This window comes from Hyposmocoma kahamanoa, unplaced genomic scaffold (assembly GCF_003589595.1).
Source record: "Hyposmocoma kahamanoa isolate Upper Pololo Valley unplaced genomic scaffold, ASM358959v1 94, whole genome shotgun sequence".
In the NCBI taxonomy this organism is placed as follows: domain Eukaryota; kingdom Metazoa; phylum Arthropoda; class Insecta; order Lepidoptera; family Cosmopterigidae; genus Hyposmocoma; species Hyposmocoma kahamanoa.
This window is the reverse complement of record NW_020654878.1, coordinates 8,490,918-8,510,163: the sequence shown is the minus strand read 5'-3', so window position 1 is coordinate 8,510,163 and position 19,246 is coordinate 8,490,918. Positions and strand designations below refer to the sequence as shown.

At 36.3% G+C, this 19,246-nt stretch overlaps 1 protein-coding gene across 1 annotated transcript; it reads left to right on the top strand.

The window, feature by feature from the left end:
- The first annotated feature begins 15,536 nt into the window (after positions 1–15,536).
- Positions 15,537–17,629, top strand: LOC113237822 (homeobox protein engrailed-like SMOX-2). Its single transcript, XM_026474505.1, has 3 exons — positions 15,537–16,187; positions 16,441–16,516; positions 16,689–17,629. The coding sequence occupies exons 1-3, from the start codon at positions 15,537–15,539 to the stop codon at positions 17,627–17,629; spliced, it is 1,668 nt and encodes a 555-aa protein (XP_026330290.1).
- The last annotated feature ends 1,617 nt before the right edge of the window (positions 17,630–19,246 follow it).

The window sequence follows — 19,246 nt, the reverse complement described above, 5'->3', positions numbered from 1 at the left end:
ATTTTCCTTCGGCGATAAGAAGTTTGTTCTCTTCCTTCAGAGTCAGCGTCCAAACTTCACAACCAAGATGTTAAGATCGGCCGTATGACAGTTTTGTAGCAAATCAAACTGCCATCGTGGCCGAACGGTTATCATGCTAGACTGTCATACAGATGTCCCGGGCTCGATTCCGGGGTCGGGAGAAATATTGTATGGCCTACATTTATTTATCTCATAAGTTTGGGTGTAATTTGATGTTGTCTGTGTATGTGTCCATGGCACCCGCGATACAGGGTTTCCCTAGCACGGGATTATGAGTGTGTGAGTACTCAAATTCGTTAATGCGTCCCTTATTTCTCCACAGTGTACTTAAGTTTTGATTTTTTTTAATTGTGATACTATCATAATGGTGCATCCTTACTCGTGTAATAAGGCCACATCTACAAAATGAAAACTTTTAGGAGAGATATTTAAAGATTGTACGATAGTAATTAGTGGATAACTTTTTTATGCTTAATTAGGAAAGTTATAAAATTCCACGTAACATATATTTTTTGTTTCACGCAGTTTTTGATGTAAGATGACATGTGGCTTTATTGTAACGAGGCTACAATTCAGCCTAGCAGTCGAAAATCTATGCTGTTTATGAATATATATAAAACACTCAAATTCTCGTGTAAAGATCAACAAACAAATCTTCCTGGTACAGATGTGTACACATTAGATATTGGCATCCTGCCGCGCCCACCCGATTGATTGGTTTTTGTGTACATACTACATATCTTATGATAGCTGTTTATCTTACGTTGTTTATTTTATATTATTTAACCTATGTTGTCGTGGTGGTGTAACAAGTGTGTGTGTTTGGGTCGTTAAACAGGTGTAACAAAACCATAATAATGGGAAGTGTGCACTGTCACTGCACCCGTCACCCTAAGAAGTAAACTGACAAGTCCCATGTGACTGTAATTTCACCGTTAGTAGTATACAGTAGCTTTTTATGTATATACTGTACTACTATAGGTATCTATATTAATATACTTTTGGGTATAGATATATCGATCTAATTCGATAGTAGGCATTCTGGCAATAGACACACATAATCAGAATAAGATAGAAAGAACTACAGAGTTTGATACAAAGGTTAGTTAGCACTAGGTATTACTGGACTGCCAAAGATTAATTGGCTATTTTAGAATTATTTCTTTAACAATTTAAGAAATAAATAGTTAATTTTATTCAAGTAATGAATCTTCACTAATGCACGCGACAAATATATTTATATTTTTTTTAATCAAAAACCGACATCATAAGTTTGTGGAATTACACCTATTTGCGGAGTATTAATTTATAGTTTTATTTTTTATTTTAACGGAAAGTGGGTGAAAAAGGTGATTCATCCTCTAAATAGCCACCCATACAGGTAGAATATTTTTTGAAACTTGTTTAGGACCACTACTGAGGTACCCTCGTTTGTAAGAAAAAAGACTCATAGAAATCGGCACAAAAATATACAAGTAATTGTGTAACAACACCAAAAAAATACAGTCGAATAGAGAACTTCATCCTTTTTTTGAAGTCGGTTAAAAACACGCCACTTACGAATCTATTTAATACATAATATGTATGCCTACTAATCTGTAGTATAACATGATTAGTTAACAACACATATTTTTCCTTTTCACGAGTTATTAACGTTAATGTTAGTCATTCATTACCCACAACATTCCTAAACAAGTATAGCGAAACCAATGATATTTTACAATACCTATAGTTATTACCTTATCCATAAACTCAACTTTTGTTTCTTATAATAGCAAGAATATTGGAATCCGCACAGTGGCTAAATTTGAACAGTGTTTGATATAATATTGTAAAATCAAGAGCACATTAAGCTTCACTTTTGTTTGAATATCGTCCGTATGGTAATACAACAAGGTGCATCACTTTCATACTTGATGTGCTCAAAGTGTCATGTAGATGCATTATAGATATTAATAAAATATCAAAAAAATAAACTGCTGTCCTCTTACATAAACAACGTAATCGACATTTTTAGTAAAATTACGCTACTAACATATCTGAAATCAGCGAAACGGGATCTACCACCCGCGGTATAAGCGGTTTTTTTATTCTTATTTAGTTCCAGGGGTACTAAGGACGGGTTCCCATTATGTGGTGATGGCAGATAGTCGTGCAGTTTAAAGTGTCATGTCTTGTATATTTAAATGAAGTTGTTCACACATCAATTTTTTGACATTACGACGATAAAGTGTCGTGACAATGCTAAAAGCTAGATCGGAAGTCGTCAGACGACAAATAAAACGTCGCGTAAAAAGTGTATCGACAAATAATCGCAACTGCAAGCGACAAGGCGACTACCGTGAACCGATAAATTGTCATCACGATCAGTGGGAACAGCTGCAGCAGACACGACAGTCGTTCAACGATAAAGTAAACGTCCACGATACAGTCACTACAGATAGTCGCGATATGGGAACAGGCTATACGCGACAGTCGTCCAACGATAAATAAAACGTTACGACATACGGGGAATGCGCCCTTACACGACAGGGCACGACTTGCGCGAGAGCGACATAAAGTACAGGATTTCTATGGGAGAATAGCAGTATCTCGCGTTTTATCTCGCTCTCACGATAATCGCGCCCGCTTGTGCTAGCCCTACAGTTTCATTGCTAAGCAAAATCAGCGTAATTGAGATTTTTGAAATAAAATAAAACTGTAGGTACCAATATCTCGAAAGTTACGCAAAAAAACAAATGCATTGCTTATAACAAGGAGGAGCCGTCAAGCATCGATACTGATTTGAAATAAAAGTAATGTGGATAAAAATAAATAAATAACGCACACTCCCATAGTACCACACTAGGAAAATCCTGTATTGCGGGTGCCATAGACACACACATGGACAACAAAAATTGTGCGATGCACGGATAAACCCACTCAGGGTTTTTGTTGTGCCACGCCGCCAGCGTTTAGATGGGTCTATATCGTAATGACTATTATTTTCAAAATGACCACCTCTGCAGAATGACTATAACTTACAATGACTTGGTAGCGAAACGACTGGATATCGAAATGACCATATCGATAAATAGACCACATGGTGAAACGATACAGTTTAGTCAAATTTGTTGTTCAAAAAAAATAAGTATCTTTTTGTATTTTTTTTTAATAAGAAACATAATAATAATAATAATAATAATTACCACAAATGACACCCAAACTCACGAGAGAAACAAATGTAGGCCATACTAATATTTCGACTCATCCGAAGAACAGAATCCAATGTGATTATATAGCGAAAAGAGAATAAGTACGTTACGATAATAATTTAGTTATTCAAAGTAAGGCCTATGAAAACGTGTTTTGAGAATTTATATACCTTATTTCGTTTCGGAAATATAAAATCGAACAACGGTCGATCTGACATCCACAGCGAAGAAGGAACGAACGAAATGTACTTTGTCCTGAGAACAAGTAGTCTTGCACATATTATGTCTTTATTCTACGGATGAGTCGATTTCTTCTGACCCGCGAATCAAACCTGGGACCTCTGCATGGCAGACCAGCATAGTAATCGTTCGACCACGTAGGCAGTTTAATCAAAGTGACGTGTATGTAATGTGTAAAAAGAAGACCCAATGAAACTCAGTTAATTTCTTCTTCGAACAATGAAACTTGACTAAACTGGCTTAAAGGAGGCTTAAATAGCGGCGTTATCATAGTAATATCACGTGATGGCAATAAAAGTAGATACGGCAGCTTCGTATCAAGTTCTGGCATGAGTTCAGCAGTGGCGTTAACACGGACATTCACAGCAGCTGGCCCGTGGAAGCTGCCCGAACGTTTTTAATATAAGGCTCATTGACTATATTAGTTTAGATAATATTTATTAACTGCAATAACTGTATCTTTTATTAAAGTATTTCAAAGTAGCGGAATGGTCGATTTTAATTCTAAAGTGATAAAGACACAAGTCAGTTGAAGCATCGTGTTGGAAAGATTAGCAAGTCTAGACACTGCAGTACCGTTTCTAGATGTTACCGGTGTGCGCTGCGAGGAGGCGCCATTCATGCACCCCTCCAAAGTGAAAATCAATAAACATTTGAGATACATGACACCTTATAGTAACCATATTATAATTAAACAAGTATGGTAACTAAACACAAACGTAGTAGCGCGGTTTGCATGTGTCCGCGGCCGCCGCTTGTACGGATTAGGTTAACCGAAAAAATCGAATACTCGTCCATTTTGGAACCCGGTTTTCAGCTAAGGAAAACCCGAGTTCTTCGGGACTTTCGGTTTTGTCTTAAAACTATTATTACGTAAATTCATAACTCATAATATCGTCGTATCGTGATTAATAATGATACATTTATAAACGCTAACTAAATGCTAAGAACTCGGGTACCTGACTACAGCGTAGCGACAGCGACTGTAAGATAACAGGTAACCTGTGGGTAACGAGGAACAAGATGTGCACATTTATTAAAGAGTATTAGTATTGTTGATTTGTTTTTTGTTATAATTCGAAAAGTTGATTGATCTCATTGAAGCTGTGAATTCCATTAAATAGTAAAAATAATCTACAAAACACTGATTTGATGACATTTTGTGGTTTTTAACACTTTTGAGGAATTATTGTGGTGACAATAGAAAAATATCCGGAAAAACCGAATAGCCGGGTAACCGAAAATTAAAAACCGAAAAAACCAGTTTTTAAAATCACACGGTTTTTGCATGCCCTAGTATAGATACACACATTCTCATAATTTTGCGATAGACTCACGTTGTACAGCGCAGGTTGTCCCACGCTCCTTTTATTGTTATACGGATGTTTGCGTCCGTACACGGCGTGGCTGGCATGCACACACATAAGCCGCGCTGCGTATGAATTGAGTTACCATACTTAGACTATATTACTAAGGTTTAAAATCATGCTAAGAAAAAATTTTTATTAATTTTACCTAATAATTGTTGTAATTCAGTGTAAGATTAAGTGACTTGTCTTCACACGTTAATAAAATAAAACAACAACCACCCTTCTACGTATAGAACGTAGTATGAAATACGAAATTGTTCTTTGAAATGCTAATTTTGTCGGAAGTTTCAAAGATGATAGTTCTTTCATGTTTCAGCAGACAGTGTTGAAGGCACGTAGGACGTTATATGAAAATGTGGTGATAAATTTCCTCTGGCCTTATTTATAATTAGTACACGGCATGCACATACAACAGTACCTTTCGTAATACTGCAAGGGTCCACGAGCTTAGATGTAGCCCACCAAATAAGTACTGTTAGAATATAAGCTATTTCCCTGTATTAATTAACTTGATTCTAAAGGAAATTCCAAACACATGCGACACAACGGTAGTATTATCATCACCAGTAAGATAGTCGCTACGTTAAATTAGCCTTATTGGAAGCCGCTCTCGTACATTTCCAAAGTGTATATAATACAGGGCGATAGGCCACAACGCCGACGTCATTAAGGTTAGGTAGGTATTTAATAATACTGTTGCTGTCTCTGTCGGCCGTGACGCAAGCACGAGTTTGTAGTCGAAACGAACGTGCGAAATTTCAGGCAAAAGAATATAAACAATTCATTCTTTTTCCAAAAGTCGTGGTGTTTCAAAGTCTAATTTTTCAGGAGGTTGAGCACATCATGTTTCAAATTAAAACTTTTTAGATCGTTCACATGTCTGCTGGAGGGCGGAGGGCCGAATTTTTTTTAGAGTACACCATGCGGCAAGATACGGACGGCCTGAGAAAGTGCTCAGCAGCGGCTGGATGCGGGCGGCACAGGACCGTGAAAGTTCTGTTGCTATGCTCAAGGGGTGGCTTTTGTTCAGCAGCGGATGCATGTAAGCTGATGATGATGATGAGATTTTCTTCTAAATTGCAATGAGTTTAATTAGGTAGTTATAAAAATATAATTAAACTGCGTCCTTATGGACTCAAATAATTATGCTAGGTAATCTGTTCTAAACCTTAGCCCTAACAAATGATAACTTACTACTAATACTACTATTCAATTTTTTTTATTTAAATTTTAATTATGTACCTTCAATTTTCTAATTTCCATAAATGATTAAAAAGATTAACGATAGTCTTAAGAGTCCGCATAACAGTGAAAGTGTTGAATGTATCAGTTTGGAAAAAATATATAGTAAAATTAAGGGTATACATACCATATGGTGTGAAAACACGATCCCTAAAAATTTTCACGATAGAACAATACAAACTTACCTCGAAATTTTACAAGAAAACCGCTGTATTCAATAGGTACTTTCCATATACCAATGATTTTTTTTATATCAACTGAACTAAATAGAACACGTATACTATACGACATACATTTTTCAAATGACTTTAGTTTCGTTTGCAAAAAAAAAAAAATTAAATAAAGCCAGTGTCCCCGCCCTTCGACTCAGGCAAAATTAACAGTATTAGTACGGGACAAATTTGAATTTGAGCTGAGGTAGTGTCGATCTTTAAACGAAATGTAACTTATAATGTTTTGACAAATATATGCGTCAAAAGGTATCAAGCACGTTTTCGCAAATTACTGGAAATCAGGTTTTTATTTTTTTATTAAAACGTTGGAAACGCACTTTAAATTCATAGCTAATACGTTGATTTTTACGAAATATTTAGAAATGTTTAAACACTCAACGGTTTATGACTTAGAATGGGTTTACAGTGTAGAATAAACGCTGGCGTTCATGAGACGTATATAATGTGTCATACAAAAATTGCCTACGTGATAGCTAGCGACTAACATTGGAAACTCGTGATTTTGTAATGCTATACACTTTGAGGCTAACTGTACACGAATCAATCTACCAGGGTCGGACCATCACTAAGGATGGTTGTATCTAACACATACCTAAGTTTATCTTATTCTGTGCACTGTTTTCATGAATCTGCGAGCAAAGTGTCGAGAAACTTCGCACACCCAAGTTTCATGCAGATTTCGAAACTACCGTGGAACAACTTAACAGTGCACGTAAATTTGCAGCCGAAATTAATTCCAACGCCTGCGGTCTCGACAGAAACACTTGAACATTTCTTTACCAATTTATAGTTTGGAATTACACAGCGAACGGCAAAACTTATTTTTACTTGAAAGCTATATTGGGAATATGGAATTTTGTTTTTAGTTCAGGAATTTATGTTCAGTGTTGTTTATATAGTTTTAATTAAGCCGTTAAAATGTGTACTTAAATGCTTTTATTACATAGGTAGAAATTTTTAAATATTTTTTTTTTTTTGTAGAAAGGTATATTTTGTAAGTTTAGTAGAAATCAATTAAAGTGTTCATAAAACAGACAAAACTATATTTTTAAATTGCAAAAAAATCAATATGATGGCTTTATATACAAAATTACACACTACGTTCGAAGTTATTTACTATTTTTGCCCCTCATCATCAATCCACACGTCCCACTGCTAGGGACTAGTCTCATCTCAGGCTAGGGTTTTAGACTATAATCCGCCACCCAGGCCAAATGCCTTAAGCTCAAAATATATTGTAACAGAATTGAATGGAAGCGAATTTTTGTAAGTATATTGTACATAGCATAATTAATGTTATGGTCAATTGTGTAACGTACAAACTATATACGAGCCAAAAACTTCCGCGGGATGCGCATGCATTCTCGAGCATGCGCTATATCATTACAAAAATTCGCTTTCATTCCGTACCGCCGCAATATAAATTGAGCCTTAAGGACTAAACACGTTTTCCTAGTATTTGAACTTCATCAACGTGAAGGTTTCATCACGACGTGCAAATTTCAAACTAAATTTCGAATTCGAACCTACGGCCTCTTCTTGAGAGGCGGTAAGTCAAACCATTAGGCTGCCTCTGATTATTTTTCCCCTATTCCACTGAAATGTGAACTAAAATTAAATGTTATATTGTTTTATAGGTACCTACTACTTGTTTGCTTTTGCAAGAAGTTTTTGTATAGAATTATGTCAATACGTCTAATTATAATTATAGTGATAAGTATCAATGAGGTGATTTTAATAAATTCAATCACTGACCATTCCAAAAACGATATATTACATACATAATTAAGTAGCGGTATACATTTCCTCTAATGGCTATGATTTATTACTATAGTAACGATTTAATAATATTTTCTTTGCGACAACAATGAATGAATGAGATTGCGTTCAAATGCTTGTCTAGATCGAGACAGAGTACAAGCGGCACTCGACAGTGGGAGTGAGTGAGTAAGAATATTCCATGTATAGAGTTTTTGGATTTTCGCGAGTTTCTACGCTTTGAAAATGAACGTATTAAATCGCGTTTGTTTTTTCAAATTAACTTAAATGTTTTGGGTTCTTTACACGTGCCATGGTCACGGCTGAATGATACGCAATTTCCTGAAAATCCAAAAAAAAATTTTCATTTCCTTATCCCATTTACTCAAAATAAGAACAGAAACCAAACATTCAAACAGTGTTACAATAACAATGCAACATCAGACCCGTGATAGTTGAACATTACAGTGCGTACAGATATCGTGTGGTAGTTTCGTTTATTAGAACGCACAATAAGGAAGTTTGCCGAGACCCCAACGAGCCGTACCACGCCGCCAACCACTTTATCCCTTTATGATATATAATATGAGTTTTCGTGTAGTATGTTTCGTGCACAGATAACCGGAGACGATCGAGATATATCTATCTCGATACTAACACCATTTAGTAGCAGTAGGGCTTGTGTAAGAGCTCGTCTAGGGAAGTACTGCCACCTTTACCTATTTCTGCCGCTAAGCCACAATGTGATTATTGCGTTCCTATTTTGAAGGGTAAGGGTGCTAGTGAAATTACACGCACTTGGGACTTGTCGACTTATGTCTCAGGGTGTCGAGCGCAGTGGCAGTGCCCCTCAGATCTTTGTGATTTAAAGCTCTGAGTGGCACTGCAACTGTTATGGACAGGCGTGTCGTTTACCGCCAGGCCCACAACTTATTCATCCCGTTACTTGGTATCATAAAAAAAAACACAAGGCACTTTACTTACTTTGAGATCAGAGCAACGTATGTGATGTTGTCTAATATTTATTTATTTAGGTAAAAGAGTTTGAGGGCAACATTTTAACTGCAGTAGGGTGGTGGTGGTGGACTATTGAAAAAAAAAAATAGAGAAAGCTCGTTGAACGGAGATTTTAACCATAATTAAACACTTCAAATAGTTTACGTAGGCTACCGTTGAAAATAGGCTTTTATAAAATGGAGGTTCTGCCATATAGGTGAAAGCTGCAATTCAATGAACAAACAAGAAAATAGCTGCCACCCATCTGTTACCTCCCCGTTAAGACAAAAAGAATAAAACAATACTACTAAATTAAAAAAATATTTAATAATTAATAATAAAATATTTGTTACTTAAAAAAATTTAATTATTAGGTCCTGAGTTATCCTAACGTTCGAATCTTTAAATTTATGACAAAGATGTGAAAGTTGTAGTAAAAACCAAGTAGCCGTAAAAAACAGTTGCATCAAAATGTTTCTGAAACGAATCAAAACGCAAGCTCGAGTCATATAATTCAACCTATCTATATCACTAAACCTCTAATATACTATACAAACCAGCTAAAACTCATATTCCTGCAATGAAACACAGTTAGCGCCACCTTTAGGAAAACAAAGTTCCAACATGCCCGCCCTCGAAGCCTTTTAGCAGTTTTCCTTCTACTCTAACGAAACCTTTGCTAGCTCCAATGTTGTTCACGACATTGTTGCAGAGATGGCACTGTATAACATTTAACGCCATACAACAGATTTTGTAAAGTATAAGCACGAGAAGTACATTAATTAAAAATTGCAAATAAACGAAATATCAGCCTTACTTGTATGCAGCGTGTATCAATCCAGCTCAATAAAAGTGAATCCGTAAGGAACATTCTTCTTCCAATCATGAGTTATCCTTTTCTCTCCGATCGTGTTACTTAATTAGTACACATAAGGTCCAAATTCACTATGAAATAAATATAATTACAATGAAAACACACTACCGCATAGAAATCTTCACCAGTAGAGAGCTCACAACAAACTGTTGACAGTCGGTAACCGAACTCAAGCTCAATGTCTGAATCACTTTCCTATGTTTGGCGGGAACAGATATTTTGAAGCTCTCTCTCGCACTTTTATCTTTATACATAAAGCCGTCTCATCACTGACGATTAAAGTAAACCATTACGATGTGAACAAAAAAGGGTCCCCTTTGAGCAAATCGTCATATATCATCGTTTTGACGTTATGAGCTCGGGGTCTTCGGACTAGTTTGCTTTTGTATAAGGGTAGTAAAATTTATTGGAGTAACGGTTGCAAAAATTACAAAAGATAAAAATTATAAAGATAACAAAGGCTTGAATTGAAAACTAAAGCAGTGCGTAATGGCGTGAAGTAAGTATCCCAGGAACTATGTTCACTTTTTATTCTTCAACTTCAAAATGTTTGGAATATTTTTCCCATCAAATCAAAATAGAAATACAACCTAAGACCTGTGCACCAAACTCATACCATAGGATAACAAGACAAATATGGTAACTCCATAGAAACGTAGCAGTGCAGTGTGCTTGTTTGTGTACCCACGCCCACCGCATGCTGTGTACGGACGCACATTCCCATAATCTCGCGGTGCACTCGCGTTGCATAGTGGTGGTCGTACCACACACCTTTCATTATTATACGAATGTGGGCGTCCGTACACGGCGGCGGCGCGCGGCGAGCGTCATACTTCATTATAAATATAATTTTAAGAAATATTTTACTAATATAACTTTTTGTTCTAATGCTGCTATCAGATTTAATGTAATATGTTGTAATATGTGGTGTATGTAACTTTAAGCATTCGAGGTCTTGGAATACGACTTCACGCATAAAATGCAATCGTGGAGTCGACCTGTTAGCAGCCTTAAACACTTTTTATTTTATACTAGTTGTTAACGATTGTTTCTTTCAAAGGATCAGCTCCTGCAGAAGGCGAATTCGTAGTTCAGTTTCGCCACTGGATATTAGACCAACTATATCAACTTATACTCACTTATACCAACCTCCAGTCCAGTACAAAAGTGACGTAATCCTCAACATGCGCAAACTCTCACGGAGCGAATCCATCCATCACTTGGGACAATGGTACCCCTTCGACTCTGTGGCTAGTGAGAAAACGACTAAAACTTTACAAACACAAAATATCAACTATGAAAACGTCTTTAAATAGGTTGATATGGCATTTAATATGGACATTATAATTTTAAGTTTATTACAATTAATCAGGAAGTTCCCTTATGAAACAGAGCGACTATTCCATCAATACAAAATATTTCAAACAACAAACACTAAACTGCAGATCGCTACGCTCAACTCAACGAGCACTACAAATTGGGTCTTCATCATCATCATTTCAATCGAAAAATGTATTCTGCGGACATAAATAGGTCTCCCCTAAAGATCGCCACAACGACCGGTCTTGTGCTGCTTGTATCCATCGGATGCCCGCAACCTTCACCAAAGGATCAGTCCACCTTGTGGGTGACGCCCACGCCATATCTTCCGGTACGCAGTCGCCTAGTCCTGTAATTTTAATACTATAAAATGTGTAAACGGGGATTCAAGGATGCTAATGTAACCCAATGTGACGGCGGCAGCGGTGCTCAGATACAGTCCACACTGCACTTGTTTGTATCTCCCAAGGGCCCAAACCTTTGCACGAGAAAACTCAATGCGGCCACAGGTAAAATAAAGGTGGTAGGTAACTAGTGCTTTCATTCCTGAACTGTCGGTTTCAAACATTTCGCCAGTCTTGACTATTTTTAGACATTTTTGAGACTAGAGACTAATGTTTGAATTAAAAATAGACTACAAAATTCTATTTTTAATAAAAGTCTAGTGAAACCAACAAACACTTTTTATTCTGGTTCACGGAAGAAAAAAAATGTAGTGCCTTAAGCCTCAATTACTATCAGAACCGCCAAACCTCAGACATTCATAATTTGAAATACTATGAAATCTTGATATAATGATTGGTCGCAGTTTTAAATTAAGCTTCCTCCGTGGCCGAACGGTTACCATGCCGGACTGCCACGCAGAGGTCCCAGGTTCGATTCCCGGGCCGGGAGAAATATTTGTATGGCCTACATTTATTTCTCTCGTGAGTTTGGGTGAAATTTGTGGTTGTCTATGCGTGTCCATTGCACCCGCGACACAGGGTTTGCCTAGTGCGGGGCCATGTTGAGTGTGTGCGTTAATATTATTATTACTATAAATTTAAAAGAAATAACAAATTATGGACTGTTAATATAATTTAAACTTTACCTTGTTGGCACATCGTTGAAATTTCTATACCATCAATTCGTATTATTGCACGTTACGACGTTTTGATTTTACTAACTAAACACTTCTACTAAATTTATTGTTCTGTGTTCTGGTTACATGTAATATGTGAACATTGTAAAGTGGAGCTTAGTATAATCTATAGAGATTGAAAAACGACAGTAATAAAATCAATTTCTCTCTTTTGAAACTACATTAAAAACCATTTGTTTCTTACGTGCTCAATGTAAAAATTAAAAAAAAATCTTTTATAATAAAGAACTTGATTAAAAATCCAATATGTCTTTATCGCTTAAATGCCAAGCCTATAGGTAAGTATGGACACCTACTTTTGAAATAGTCTGAAAAGTCTCGTTCCCAGGATTTTATACGGCGAACGGCGGTGGAGTGAAATCCTTACCTGCAACACATATTCCCTGAACACTTTTAGTAGCAGTAGAGCCCTGTGAAAGAGTTCGTCCAGAGAGCTAATGCCACCTTACCAATTTCGGCCGCCAAGCAGTCGTGTCAGCATTACTACGTTCCAGTTTCGAAGGGTAAGTAGCTGGTGAAATTACAGGCACACGGGATTTGTCAGCATATGCCTCAGGGCGTCGGGCTTAGTGGCAGTGCCCCTCAGATCTTTGTAATTTAAAGCTCTGAGTAGTACTGCAACTGCTAACTGTTATGGACTGGCGTGTCGCTTACCATCAGACGCACGACTTGTTCGTTCAAACACTTGGTTTTTAATATATAAAAAAAAATTTGAACCTTTTCAAGGCGACAGTGAATAAGCATATTTAGGTTTGCATGCGCCACCGTCTACCTTATCATCACTTCCCACCAGGTGAGAAGGAGGTTAAATACGCACTTAATTTATCATTAAAAAATCGAGAGAAAAAGAATCTCATTTCTTTTTCGGAACGCGAAAATGCAGTGAGACTCAAAGTCCTAGTGATATCGCTCAAAGTCAATATAATACTAAAATAAAAATTTATATATAATTTCGATAATCACCAGTAACTATGTTCATTATAATAAAGATAATTATAATAATGTTAATTATAATAATTGAGCCATCAAATTTCAAAATTCGTAAAACAATCAAACATTTCATTTAAAACCAATACACTCTCAATACATATTAAAATAACAAGGCAACGTATTAAAATTTCATTTAACTTTAGCACGTGCTTGTGAAGTATAGCACCTCCTCAATGGGTTTCTGATGTTTTCGTCGCAAACAACTTCCAATATATTACTTAGCGCGTTATGGTAATTGTCAAGGCCATTATAATCTATTTCAATGCTTGATTAGTCTCAAGCGCAGATTAGCAGATTTTTATCTTGACAGGCATTGATTTTTTTTATAATACCAAGTGTCTGGACGAATGCATGCGCAAGCAACATGCCTATCCATAACAGTTTCAGTGCCACTCACAAGCTTTAAATCGCAAAGATCTGAGGGGCACTGCCACTGCGCCCGTCACTCTGAGACATAAGTTGACAAGTCTTATGTGCCTGTAATTTCACCAGCACCCCTTACTCTTCAAAACCGGAACGCAGTAATGCTGACATTACTGCGGCAGAAATAGGTAAGGTGGCAGTACTTCCCTGGACGAACCCTTTCACAAGGAGCTCTAGTGCTATTAAAAAAAAGCAACATCATTTGAAAGAACATTCGAAAATTAAACTTTCCTGTGTTTTTTTTTTACTTTTCATGTCTCTCAGGTGCCACAGAGGTAGTTTATATCAATTCAATTATTGAAATTAAAATTTAAAAAAAATGCTCATACAAATTTCAAACTGTGAAACTTATTTTTACGATACCATCGTAATATGATATCCTGTTCGAAACCAAAATTTTAAATTACAAAATATCAAAAATAAGCCCGTACTTAGTTATAACGTTGATAAGAAATGACGCACAAATGCACCAAAAATACCCAAAAGGAACGTTCGTCACAAATCAAGTTTCTACGTGATAACGCACAAGTAGGCTAATCGCTGACAAGTAGGTAAGTAGTAGGCAAAGGCAGTAGGAAGTATTTAAGTTACTATCACATACTATATACTTTTTTTTATTCATGGAAACAAACAGTCATAAAACAGGTAAGTGATACATAAACATCAATTACAACAATTAGACCTGGAGTTCTACAAACATAAACAAGAATTTAGCATGCAAGTACGGTTCCAACAACTAGGTAATACAGTAACATTCCAAACATTGCAGTGCACTGTTGTACGCAAATAAAATTAAAAAAATACTTCTCTTATTTTCCTTACAAAACTATATAAGGATAAGCCAAAAATATTCATGTCATGTATATTTTTATTAAAGAAATCCAAAGCGCTCCTAAAAAAACCATTTTTAGATTAGTTTCTTCTACTAAATTTGCATGAGAAGGTAGCCTTAGAACGAAAGGTGTAAGCCGGAGATCTTAACTAAATTTTCTGTTGTAATTATGGTAAATTGATGTAGCTATTCAAAAGTTTATATAAAACACATGAATCTATATAATTTTTCTATTGCACATTGTTCGCAGTTATGAAGGTGTCATTAATGATAATACAATATTGCCAAGCATGCTGGACGAACCTTGCTATACTCCGCTTAATAAACCATCAAAAACTAGTACCATGTATCAAAGGCAAGAGTTAAACGTATACAGAAATTTCGAAAAATTTATTTAATAAAAAACCATAAATATTGTCGTTGTGCTGTGGTGGTAGTATGTTTAGCACAGAAATATGAAATAAAAATGAGCATTGTGCATTAATCTTAACTTTCTTGTTTATATGGTACACAAAAATGTTTACCACCGAACTCATAAAACGATCCCACAACCGACTTTTTTTGTCTATTCAATATACTACTGTTATCAGTATAACAAAAAAGTTTAAACAATTGTGACAAGCGTTTTAGCTACCGAAACCGATTTTAATATTATCTCAAGTCCACTATCGAAGACCCGGTATGTCCACCTTATCTGCTGCACACATGTCATTACCTTCACAAGAACCTGCACACAAACGCATAAAGTCATTACCAAATTAACGAGAATAGGTGAGGAAACAAACATTTGGTAAACAAGCATCTATCGGAACAGACGACTACATCAATAATACCATAGAATCAAAGTGATGTTTAAAAAATAACAAAAGAGTTCCGCGTTTGTTAGACATTCGTGTAAGAAAATGTCTTCTGGAACACCTTCACCGCCAAGTTTACAATCAGATTACGAAGACACCAGAGATACGAATTCTTCAGAACTTTCTACCTCAGGTATAATAGCTTACAATATAAACCAGCTTACGGACCGTTCACAAAGAAGTATCAATAAATTAAGCATGCAATTAACATCTCATGGCGTGGAAGATATACTTTCCGATGGAGTAAATTACAGTCCCGCAGAAAACACATTCCCTGAATGTAAAACTGAAGTTTTGTCGGCAATACCTCACTCTTTTGTACAAGATTACAACTCTAGAGACTCTACAGGTTTCAGCATTCAGGACATCCTGGGATTACCACAGTCATACAATCCTTCAAATAATCACGACGACCTGGAACCTAGATATGATTATCAAATACCAAACTACGAGACGATTAGTAACAGTCCCAACAATAATTATGGCTCTGGAACTGAAGAAGTAATTTCAGAAGACTGCATGGAAAAAAGCAACAACCTGTTCACAAGTGCGCAAGTTAACAATCAAGTATTGTACAATCAAAGTTATACCATTAGTGAACCTGTACAATGCCATCAAAGAAGTTTGAGCGCTGAAGTTCTAAAAGAAACAGCACGAGATGACAACGACATGCGTGAATCGAGTTTCCCAAGTCAAGTAAGTCACAGCGTATTATGACACTTATTTCGATCAACAACAGTGCATTTTGAAGAAGATGTTAAAGAATTCGAAGTCCGATTGTGTTAACCGCAGAATAACCGGACTCTTAACGACAATTTAATTTGGTTACCGATAACAAGCAGCAATTAAGAAGCAGACCTAACACAATTCATTGCATCAAATAACATCGTTACGCTGAGACGTCCTTATTTAATTTTGTCCAATTCTCAACTTTTGTCACAAATTACAGAATCCCTTATGGAGTAACAAACTCTCACTCTCAAGCAATCCTGTTATCAGAACGATCTCTACTTTACCTGGAAACGGTAAGTGTTTAATTATTATTATGTGTTTCTGACAAATATTGGTCCATGAATAAAATTAGAAAGCCAATAATTATAGTAAAAGGAATCAATTAAAATACAAATAAGGACATTTTTAGAATAACTAATATTTATTTAGTTCAAAAATTTCATTATTGACTTTCTACGGTTTCAGATATGTCTTCAGACTCACCGGCTTATCAAAAAGGCTTCACAAAACGAGCTCGCACAGCCTATACCAGCTCCCAACTAGTCGAATTAGAAAATGAATTTCACCAAAATCGTTATCTTTGCCGCCCGAGGCGTATTGAACTAGCTAACTACTTACAGCTCTCCGAACGCCAAATTAAAATTTGGTTTCAAAACAGAAGAATGAAATATAAGAAGGACAACAAACACAGCAAGCCCTCGTCCTCCATTGAAGATGGAAGCCCGGCCAATACGAAAGAATTATCACCAGGTCAAGACCACAAATTGAGCCACAGTAGAAGCTGTGGAGGTCACGATCGCCATAGACGTCTCCTAACTGACAGTCACGCTTCTCACAAGGTTTATTTATCTTCAAGTGATGTTTTATCAAGACCTCCGGATTACTCATCAATAAGTCCTCTGAAATCTGTGATAAAAGGGCCGCAAAACACGCTTGAGTTGCCGTCATACACGCCAAACTTGACTTATTCATCATATTATAACGCTAGTTCAAACAGGGTAACTTACTCACCAATGTCGGAGGTTTATCGCTTTAACAATGATGAGTCATTGCAGTCGAATTCTAATACTTTGTCCACGTTACAGTCAGATAACTACGTACCTAACGGAGCCAACTTGAAGCTTTCTGATGATTTGCCAAGGTATACTTCGGCATCGTCTTATTACAATCCGCTTCCTTCTGGGGTAGTTATGCACCCACCAACAACTGAAGCTTACGGGTTCAGTACCGCTATTCCGTCCATATCTGTACCAACTTACGAAGACGGCAGTCTTCATACTAGAGTCACTACTATACCGCTGACTCAAGATCCTTCTTATTTTGGCTATTTGACTACACCTTCTGAACCTGTTAATCAGCATACTTCTACTTCTACAAGTAAATATTCTTCTTACATTGCTCTTTAGAATTTATTCGAATTTATCATTGTGTTTTTATACGTAAAATTATTTTGTGTCTACTTAATATTTAAGATTGTGATATATATATTAAAATGTAATTGTTACTATTTAGTAGATATTGCTACTTTTATATTTTCATGTCCATAAAAATATCTTACCTAGTTTGTATGGATTTTACTACTACAAGGTCTGTGTGAATTTTGGAATTCCCGTGAAAAATAAAAATAACAACAACTTATGTTTTATATTGCACCTGTTTGATTTTACGCACTTTTGAAACATAACAAGTCTTCTAATGAGATATCGTGTCAGTCTTATCACCTTTGCTAATGGTAAAAACTTTCAAAAACAAAAGTTCGAGAAAAGAAACACGAAGTTCAAAAACAAATAAAAGGTATCAATTGCCCTTGGAGGTGTTTTCTTCGGCGGTTAATTAGTGTTTTGCTACCAATCAGGATTAGCGTGAAGGGAGTGGGAATGCTAATCACTTACTATATAAGCGAAATGTACTTTGCAATTACTTGTCATTAGTTCCCAGTGCATTTCGCAACACGATGTCTCATAATCAGCTAGGTGCTACTGGTGCTATCAATACTAACTTCGGCATTTCTTATGACGAGTGCTGGATAACCAATACGCAAAGTAATTGGATGCCTCATAACAATCAGCCTGGCAGTCAGTATCAGGTAAGACCTTACTTCTTAGTTAAATAATATTATATCACTAAATACATTTCCGTGTTTTGCTCTATGAACATTTATTTAATTAATGACTTATTTCTCTAATTTCAGCCTAACCAATGGTCGCATACTGAGCAGCAAGTTTGGCAGTCGGCTGCTTTTGACCCAAATACTCATTTGAATCATCATGACTGGGCGCAACAAGCTGTTGGTAACCATTCCCTTAACGTCGTGCAACAAGCTGCTCGTCACTGCGCCTCGAAGCATTTACCTACAAAAACTTTTTCTCCGAATCCTCAAGCTCGTATTACTTGTAAGTTGTATTCTTTAAACGTACAATTCATTACTTAATTCACTTAACATATTTGAATCATATTTATTTTCTATATCTGTCTTTACAGTGGTGCCCAATACAAATGGACCCAATACCAATGGAGGATTCAAAACAGCTATTATCAAACGCAAACGTAAGCGAACCATGTTTACTACAGAACAAATACAATCTATGGAATCGTTCTTCAAAAATAAACCCTACATCACGAGAGAAGAAAGACAAATATTTGTCGAAAACCTGAATGTTAGCGACAGTGCAGTTAAAGTGTGGTTCCAAAATCGTAGACTGAGAGAAAAGAGGGATAGAGAGGAAAAAGAAGCTGAGGCATTGGAATTAGCAAATTCTGTAGCAGAAGAAACATTCTATTATTCCCAAAACAATCTAAACTACGAAGTTTCGACGCCCACTTTGACAGCGAACACAAGTGGACTCAGCAATTATTTCAGTATGGCCAGTTTTGATGCTAACCCAGTTACTGTCAGTGCAATTGAAATGGAGAACACAAATACAACTAAACACTTTGATATCGATCATTTGTTAAATGCTACGTATGCAAAGATGACAGAATGCGTCGATAACAGAATCAGCCAGAATAGTGAGGATTCGGGT